The 10,164-nt window shown below is 35.3% G+C and overlaps 1 protein-coding gene across 1 annotated transcript in view; it reads left to right on the top strand.

The window, feature by feature from the left end:
- Nucleotides 1-3,282: 3,282 nt before the first annotated feature.
- The window catches only part of LOC111088723, a 24,124-nt gene continuing 17,242 nt past the window's right edge, over nt 3,283-10,164 (top strand). Inside the window, exons 1-2 of the mRNA XM_022399581.1 lie at nt 3,283-3,385; nt 7,617-7,840. Coding sequence (XP_022255289.1) covers nt 3,283-3,385; nt 7,617-7,840 — 327 coding nt within the window. The remainder of the gene's footprint in view (nt 3,386-7,616; nt 7,841-10,164) is intronic.

Consider the following 10,164-nt stretch of genomic DNA (forward strand, 5'->3'; position numbering starts at 1 on the left):
AAATAACTGCTGAAAACTCTGTTAACTAACTGCTGAAAACTCAGTTAACTAACTGCTGAAAACTCAGTTAACTATCTGCTGAAAACTCTGTTAAATAACTGCTGAAAACTCTGTTAACTAACTGCTGAAACTCAGTTAACTATCTGCTGAAAACTCAGTTAACTATCTGCTGAAAACTCAGTTAACTATCTGCTGAAAACTCAGTTAACTAACTGCTGAAAACTCAGTTAAATAACTGCTGAAACTCAGTTAACTATCTGCTGAAAACTCAGTTAACTAACTGCTGAAAACTCAGTTAACTATCTGCTGAAAACTCAGTTAAATAACTGCTGAAAACTCAGTTAACTAACTGCTGAAACTCAGTTAAATAACTGCTGAAAACTCAGTTAACTAACTGCTGAAACTCAGTTAACTAACTGCTGAAAACTCAGTTAAATAACTGCTGAAAATTCTGTTAACTAACTGCTGAAAACTCAGTTAAATAACTGCTGAAAATTCTGATTTTGTCGACCAGTGTAATTGTTCTGCCAGATTTGGTATAGATAACTTTCTTGAATTAACCGGATTAAGTCTGTTTATTCTAAGCCAATGCCACGCGCATAGTCTCCTGGAATTTCTTCTCAGATTAGGAAGTTCTATAACAAGCAAGATGTTACAAACACGAGCTGAAACAGCATTGCCCGCTGAGATATACGCCCCCTGTACTGGGAGTAAACGTAATTGTGGGGATGGGTTTTAATGTAACAAGAAAGTTGGTACTGTGTTTTTGTATTCTCTTTTCTTCTCGATAACCTCCGAAACATTACATGGACACAATCCAGCGATCAGTGAGTAAGTATCCGCTGTTTACGCTTATTAACAACATTTTAGACTCTGTACGTTCGATTTTTTTTTAACGTCGTATAGGCTTAAACTGGCCAGTCTTTCAGGCTCATTATGCAAGAATTCGTGATATTATTCGTTTCATAACTTTTACGCAAAGTTACACGACGGCTAAGGTGACAGACTAAAAGGGAAACAGCTAGTCAACAGCACTCACCGCCGAACTCTTGGGTTACTATTATCTGATCGAATAAAGGGGTTTTGTGCGATCTATAGCCCGCCTGCGACCATAAAAACACGAAGCGGGGTTTTAATGGATTGTGATGCGAACCATGTATCCGCAGATTCACGGTCTGGGCACGCTGACCATTAGTAGGCCACGTCCTTACCTATTCATGTAGTAAGATCCAGTAAACAATAAAGCTTTTCTTTTACTTAAAACTTACAGAAGTTATTCATGTTTAAAAACCATAAAACTTACAGCAATTATTCATGTTTAAAAATTATGAAACTTACAGCAACTTTTCATGTTTAAAAACTATGAAACTTACAGCAATTTTTCATGTTTTAAAATTATGAAACTTACAGCAAATTTTCATGTTTAAAAATTATGAAACTTACAGCAAATTTTCATGTTTAAAAATTATAAAACTTACAGCAAATTTTCATGTTTAAAAACTATGAACTTACAGCAATTTTTCATGTTTAAAAACTATGCAGAATCTTGATCGCTTTGTGGGAGATCCGCAATTTATTGAAATTCGTCTGAAGACGTCGTTAAAACTATAACTCCACATATTACTGTCGGCGGCGTGTGAAGCTCCTTTCTCTAACACACTATTTATATCACATTAGTTATATCTGAGAAATGGAGGAACATTTGAACCAATAAGAATGAACGATTGATAAATCATTGTTATAATATTGTTTAAACAAATATAAAATTTTATTTAAACCTACAAGCTTTCAGAGTTCTTCGTCACGTGGTACTTCAGACTGTTTCTTTTTAACCTCACGTGACACCCCAGCCTGTTTCTTGTTACGTCACGTGGCACTTCAGCCTGTTTTCTTGTTACGTCACGTGGTACTTCAGCATGTTTCTTTTAACGTCACGTGATACCCCAGCCTGTTTCTTGTTACGTCACGTGGTACTTCAGCATGTTTCTTGTTACGTTACGTGGTACTTCAGCATGTTTCTAGTTACGTTACGTGGTACTTCAGCATGTTTCTTGTTACGTTACGTGGTACTTCAGCATGTTTCTTTTTAACGTCACGTGACACCCCAGCCTGTTTCTTGTTACGTCACGTGGTACTTCAGCATGTTTCTTGTTACGTTACGTGGTACTTCAGCCTGTTTCTAGTTACGTTACGTGGTACTTCAGCATGTTTCTAGTTACGTTACGTGGTACTTAGTCTAAAGAACAGAAAATCAGTGATAGTGGTAGAAGTAAAAATATATATTTCCTTTTAGTTATGGTTTCAGTAACAGTTAAATCTTTAACCCTAAAATCGTGCAGAAATGACAAAAAAAAACGCTAAAACTTTGCTCCAAGAAACGTAACGAAACTTCGAAACAAGGCTACTTTTGAAAACCATGAGAATGGGTTCATGACCTCTTGGACTCTGTACTCTTAGTATAAACAACAATAAATGTTCCTTGTCGTTTGTTTAGAAGTCTGTAGATCACTGAACGCTCTAAGACAATGAAGATATCCCTTCTATACTTTGGAGTTTTCTTGTTATCTTTTGACTGGATTCTAAAATTTCTGGACGACCTGTCTTTCTGATTCTGTAACTTCAACAGAAACCATCGTGACTGCAACCACAGAGTTTGTATTTCATGTTAATATCAAACCGGTCCTTGCAATTAATACTAGGGTAAACATGACTTTTGGACATCCCCCCCCCCCAGTGTATATTGAATAGCCAAGAACTGAAAATGGGGCTTATATGAATAAAATAATTTACAAGAGGCAACTGAAGTTCACCGAAGTTTTTAAAAAAAAAAGGAAACGGAGGGGAGGGGAGGGGCTAATTTTCAAATGAAAATTTCTCTGTAAGAGGTGAGACGATAAGAACAAAAGTTGAATTGTTCGGAGCTCTAATATTAAATTTTCGTTAAATTATGAAACTTACAGCAACTTTTCATGTTTAAAAACTATAAAACTTACAGCAACTTTTCATGTTTAAAAACTATGAACTTACAGCAACTTTTCATGTTTAAAAACTATAAACTTACAGCAACTTTTCATGTTTAAAAACTATAAAACTTAGAGCAATTTTTCATGTTTAAAAACTATAAAACGTAGAGCGATTTTTCATGTTTAAAAACTATGAACTTACAGCAACTTTTCATGTTTAAAAACTATAAAACTTAGAGCAATTTTTAATGTTTAAAAAACTATAAAACATACAGCAACTTTTCATGTTTAAAAACTATAAAACGTAGAGCGATTTTTCATGTTTAAAAACTATGCAGAATCTTGCAGAACAAAAGAACACGCTTTTCACTTTGGGGCCGTTCAGATTCGTTCCGAGACAGCCCTTGGTAGCAGTATCCCAGGTTTGTGGGTGCATTCTCTCTAGTCTAGCAGTTCATATTAGGATTATGTTAGAACGTTTTTTACACTCTGGCATGGTCCTAATGGAGGTTATGGTCTTCCTCGGGTATGAATCTATTGCAGTTTTGAAATTATGAGATTTCACTCCGTTTACGTCAGTGTGTTGGAGAGCCCGCTATTTTTATGTGATTAAAAAGAATTCTGCATTTATTGATTTATAAACTGTACTACACGTGGTGTTCATGTAAGATGAACTGTACGACACGTGGTGTTCATGTAAGATAAACTATACTACACGTGGTGTTCATGTAAGATGAACTGTACGACACGTGGTGTTCATGTAAGATAAACTATACTACACGTGGTGTTCATGTAAGATAAACTGTACGACACGCGGTGTTCATGTAAGATAAACTGTACGACACGCGGTGTTCATGTAAGATGAACTGTACGACACGTGGTGTTCATGTAAGATAAACTATACTACACGTGGTGTTCATGTAAGATAAACTGTACTACACGCGGTGTTCATGTAAGACGAACTGTACGACACGCGGTGTTCATGTAAGATAAACTATACTACACGCGGTGTTCATGTAAGATAAACTATACTACACGTGGTGTTCATGTAAGATAAACTGTACTACACGCGGTGTTCATGTAAGATAAACTGTACTACACGCGGTGTTCATGTAAGACGAACTGTACGACACGCGGTGTTCATGTAAGATAAACTATACTACACGCGGTGTTCATGTAAGATAAACTGTACGACACGTGGTGTTCATGTAAGATAAACTGTACAGCACATGGTGTTCATGTAAGATAAACTATACTACACCTGGTGTTAATATTTTACACGTCTCTGAATTTGTATTCTAAATGGACAAATTAACAGAAATGTGTAAATAAATAACAGTTGCTGTTAACATGATTTTGATAATAAATTTTAGGTTTCTATTGGATTCCAATTTTCCTCTAGCTTTCGGCGTTAATACCGCAATTTTTTTTTACTGAACTTGGATAAATTTAAGTTATTAGTTAATAGCGACATTGAACGCCGAAGCTGACGTAGCATTGTCATCCAATAGGTGTCTGAGAGACAGTGATGTTTCAGGAGTGTGACGTGGAAAGCCGTGTTGATTTCACCTTTAAATTTTCCATGGAATTTACTCACCATATGACATAATGCACTGTTGACTGACTGAACTCGGGTAGTTGAAAGACACGTGGAAGTAAAAGTTTTGACACGTGTCTCAAGGCCGACTTGAGTTTCTTCGCTGGATTCTGTTATACCAGTAGCTCTGTAAGAGGTTTGCAGAAACAGTACGAGTAATCTTAGTAATTTTACGCAGCTTACACTCTGTTTCTTTTAAATAATCACTGGCTAGAAGAAGGTCGGGTTGTTCTGACTGTTGACTGGAGTTATAAAGTTAATTATGATTGACCATGATTCACAAGGATATCACTAAAACGATAATTATGGTAATAAGTGCAGGAACAGTGATATTACATGTATATGCTTCATACACTTGTAACTGGAATTCGTAATAGTGTTCAAATTTATTAACCTTCTTAGTGTAAAGCTAACGATCTTTTTTTTATAAATTCTATGGATTTATAAAACAGTTCTAGTTTTTAAACATTCAAACCTTATTTATTGACCAATGGAAGCTTGACTTGTTCTTGTTAAGCCAAATGATGTACATAATTTATGCATACTAATTACTTTTTGTTAATGATACCGTGTTTCTTCGAACGTTTGTTTATCTAAACATATTCAATTTTTTTTTTTTGCAATAGAGAATAAGTTGAAATATATATAAAAATAGAAATAGGCTTATAAACAGTAAATTAGAGATAGAATCTAATACAATATATTGCTGCGTCATCGAGGTCACGTGACTGGTGTGGCGCCTTCTATTATCTAGAACTATCTTGTTTTTTCATGAATGCTCTAGTATTTACTAGATAGGGTAGGCGGGTATATATAAGAGGGGACAACGTGACGCGAGAGGAGGGGATATTGTAATGTGTGTGTAGACAGTGAGTAATTGAACTGCAGTCAGAGAGCACGAGAGACGTTACAGCGTTTGTTTAGCGCGATTGTTGAAGTTGAGTGTATTGGTAAAGTTATATTCGGAAATAATAAACCAGTTTTATTAAGAAAGGACTTGTGTCGCTTAAGTTTCGTCGGAACGAAGTTACGGAAAGTTCATTAACAAACGGAGACGTAACAATATATATAAATATTGTTGTGATGTGTGTTTTGATAACGACGTACTCGACGTGCCGACCCTAGTTGATCATTTGTTACACTTACTGAATATTAATTTCAGTAATGTGTAATTAATTTGTGGTTTTTATACAATAAACTATTCGCGTAAAAGTTTCTCTGTCATCTTCTCATGTGGACTGTGATTTTTTTTTCTGTATTTAATTTCTCTCCAGAATCGCTAGCTTTTGTGAAACCTTATTTTTCTGTAAAATACAATATAAAAATCTAGATACTTCCCTTTTCGTTAAGGTTTGCTTGTTGTTGTTGAACACAAAGCTCTTGCCATTGCGAGTATCGAACCCCGATGTTTAGCCTTATAATCCGTCAGAACCCTTATGGTTGAAATCGATAGTGGAGTTTATCTTCCGGCTAATATGAAGTGATAGTGGAGTTTATCTTCCGGCTAATATGAAGTGATAGTGGAGTTTATCTTCCGGCTAATATGAAGTGGTAGTGGAGTTCATCTTCCGGCTAATATGAAGTGGTAGTGAGGTTCATCTTCCGGCTAAGATGAAGTGGTAGTGGGGTTCATCTTCTGGCTAATATGAAGTGGTAGTGGAGTGAATCTTCTGGCTAATATGAAGTGGTAGTGGAGTTCATCTTCCGGCTAATAGGAAGTGGTAGTGGAGTTCATCTTCCGGCTAATAGGAAGTGGTAGTGGAGTTCATCTTCCGGCTAAGATGAAGTGGTAGTGGAGTTCATCTTCCGGCTGAAGATGAAGTGGTAGTGGAGTTCATCTTCCGGCTGAAGATGAAGTGATAGTGGAGTTCATCTTCCGGCTAAGATGAAGTGGTAGTGAGGTTCATCTTCCGGCTAAGATGTAATGATAGTGGAGTTCATCTTCTGGCTAACGATGAAGTGATAGTGGAGTTCATCTTCCGGCTAAGATGAAGTGATAGTGAGGTTCATCTTCCGGCTAAGAGCTTTTAGTTGTCTTTGCTTAACAACAAGATATTCTAACATTCTACGTTGGAATTATTCCCTAGAATGGATAATAACGCTGGAAAAAATGGAGTTAGGCCTAACATCAAACTCATTTAGACAGTGGTTGATAGCATTTACTAGTATTGTAATTTTTTAGTGTTACAGTTTTATTTCATTCGAATGGCAGATCCACCTAGTGGTTTATCTAATACACTCCTGGTTGCACCGATGTTTCTCTTCAAAGTTCACCTAGACTCTGTATTAAAAGACACCTTGTAGACATAACTGTTGGTTGATTTTCTTCTTCCCAATCACGTAGAGCATGCTTAAAGTAGCAGTTTTCTTTGGAACATATAACAATTATTTATTGTTCTCGACTTCTCCTTCAAAACGTTTTTATTTCCTGATATCTTAAAAGACCCCGGATGACAGGGGTTTAACCAGATTTTCTCTGAAGATGAAAGGAACGAAACTTTCAAAAACACGAGTAAATTTCAGTGAAAGTGTGTTTATGATACCATTAAGTATACCCTGGTTGTTCAAAACACGAACATTTAACAATGTCATTCTAATGATGTTCCACAGTCAACATTATATTTGAAAAGTGGAAAAATTCCTTAACCCATTCAACATTGTTAAACACCACAAAAATTTAATCAAATTATTTACTGTAATATACAAGGCAGGATTGTAACCGAAGAAAAAGATTAGCATGGTCAAGAGCAAGGCTCGAACCCATTGCCACTTCATCAATCTCTTCATAGAGTTTACTTTTAAACATACAATGTGATTGTTTCGTCGCAAAACATAAAAATGTTTGGAACACGATTTTTTTTAAAATCAGAGACGAGTGTTAAAATTAAGAAATCTTGTATTTATTTTTAAAAAAATCAATGTTAAAAACTTAGAAAATTCGACAGAGGGAGGGTGATAAAAAGTGACGTCACATCAGTTATAATAACTGATTATATAAATAAGTAACTTATATCGTATGTCATAAATTAAGCCTTTTTATTTTTTTTCTGTCACAGATTTATTCATCGCCCTCCTCGTCTTTGGACACGTGACTAGTAATCCTGTCCTCAAGAAGAACGACAGGCTTCTGATTTCTGAGCAATCTTTCTCCCGGAAGCTTCAGGAGCCATGTAGCGCTTACGACTTCTTAGGTGGCCAGATAGCATTCGTGGACATGTTGAGACTTGAACAGGAGTTCGTGAGCACTCTGGAAGACAAGGCGAGGGATATGTTTACGTCGGTAAGTATGAGCTTGACGTTACGTTAGATACTCGTACTTTAAAGTTGTGTTTGTCACACTCTTAATCCCTTCTTTAACTCATAAGCACAAATATACAGCCCTCTGAGAGAAAAAACAAAACAAAACTGGCAAGTAAGCTCGTATTAAAGACACGTGTACTCAGTTATAAATTATAGCACTTACGTCATCGACAGAGCTGAGCTCGTGAGAGTTTCTACTGGAAAACCACAGTTTTTGGTTGGCATGGCAGCGTTTATCTTTTAAATTAGGAGGGAGCAAATATAAAATCATACCCTTATATGAATAACATATAAATATATACATATTTTGTGTATATATAAAAATACTTCACGCAGGCAACATATATACATATACACATACGAAAAAAAAAATCGCTCTTTCACTCGTAAATAGGAAAAGGTTTTATTCGAATCGATTTCGTAGTCATTATTTAGCATTCTCTATAGTTCCACAGCTTACTTCCTTTGAGAACTCTCTCCACTGTTATTATTTGGCATTCTCTATAGTTCCACAGCTTACTTCCTTTGAGAACTCTCTCCATCTTCATTATTTGGCATTCTCTATAGTTCCACAGCTTACTTCCTTTGAAAACTCTCTCAATCTTTCTTTATATATAAATATATATATTGTTTGTGACTGGGTTGTTTTTATAGATACATGTAAGTTCAAGTCATGGAAAAATTGACAAATTTGCATGTAAAACTACACATTTTATCTTGATTCAAAAAGTTTTAGTAGCCAGTGGGCAATTATACGTTTTGGATAATGTAAGAAGACTCAATAGTCTACAGAAGGTGTTTATAAACTGTTTATGTAGATCTGTTGAAACCTGCATTAACACCTGAAACGTCGACTCTAAACAACTAAAGACTAGTAGGCTAGTAGTAAAGACTGTAATTTCCAAATTACCGTAGATCTGAAACAGCAATCTGAAATATCATTTCCAAACTACCGTAGATCTGAAACAGCAATCTGAAATATCATTTCCAAACTACCGTAGATCTGAAATAGCAATTTGAAATGTCATTTCCAAACTACCGTAGATCTGAAACAGCAGTTTGAAATGTCATTTCCAAACTACCGTAGATCTGAAACAGCAGTTTGAAATGTCATTCCCAAACTACCGTAGATCTGAAACAGTAATTTGAAATGTCATTTCCAAACTACCGTAGATCTGAAACAGCAGTTTGAAATGTTATTCCCAAACTACCGTAGATCTGAAACAGCAATCTGAAATATCATTTCCAAACATTTCAAATTACTGTTTCAGATCTACGGTAGTTTGGAAATGACATTTCAAATTACTGTTTCAGATCTACGGTATCATTCCCAAACTACCGTAGATCTGAAACAGCAGTTTGAAATGTCATTCCCAAACTACCGTAGATCTGAAACAGCAATTTGAAATGTCATTCCCAAACTACTGTAGATCTGAAACAGCAATTTGAAATGTCATTCCCAAACTACCGTAGATCTGAAATAGCAATTTGAAATGTCATTTCCAAACTACTGTAAATCTGAAACATCAATTTCAAATGTCATTTCCAAACTTTCATAGATCTGAAACAGCAATTTCAAATATTATTTCCAAACTTTCATAGATCTGAAACAATAATTTCAAATGTCATTTCCAAACTACTGTAGATCTGCACTGGTAGTTCCAAATATCGTCACCAAAACTATCCAAATGTGAAACAGTAACTGAAAATATTATTTCCAATCTACCGCATGTCTGTGCTGGAAATTCGAAACATCGTTTTCAAATAACTACAGATCCGAAATGGCAATTTGCATTGTTTTATTCAATTTTCTGTACGATGGGCGACGTGTTGTCTAAGTCTCTTTAAATAGTTTATAATGATTCATTGTGCGTCGCTTTTAGAGCGTTGTAAGCTCTTAAGAAAAATTGTACATTAAACGTTCATAACAAACCGGTTCGAACACTACTTAATTTGAAGCTCAGTGAACTATTAATTAATAACTCCTTTTAAGGACTATGTTTTGTCGAGTAGTGACATTACAACCTAAGAAGTCACCATTCTTGATGCGAGCTGCCTCTTCTGAATATAACAAACAAGAAATTAGACAAGTTATGCCTTTACATTTGAAACAGTTGAAATTGTGGTGTAGTACTGACAAAAAAAGTATGATTAGAATAACTCATAAACAGGCGTTATTATCACAACGCATATCATGCAGTTGACAAGATCGCTTTGGATATACACTTACATTGATAACAACATTGACTTAGCAATTATAGTTACAATGCAAAAAAAAAAAAAATAATAATAAAATAATATATA

This window comes from Limulus polyphemus, unplaced genomic scaffold (genome assembly GCF_000517525.1).
Source record: "Limulus polyphemus unplaced genomic scaffold, Limulus_polyphemus-2.1.2 Scaffold4302, whole genome shotgun sequence".
Classification (NCBI taxonomy): Eukaryota; Metazoa; Arthropoda; class Merostomata; order Xiphosura; family Limulidae; genus Limulus; species Limulus polyphemus.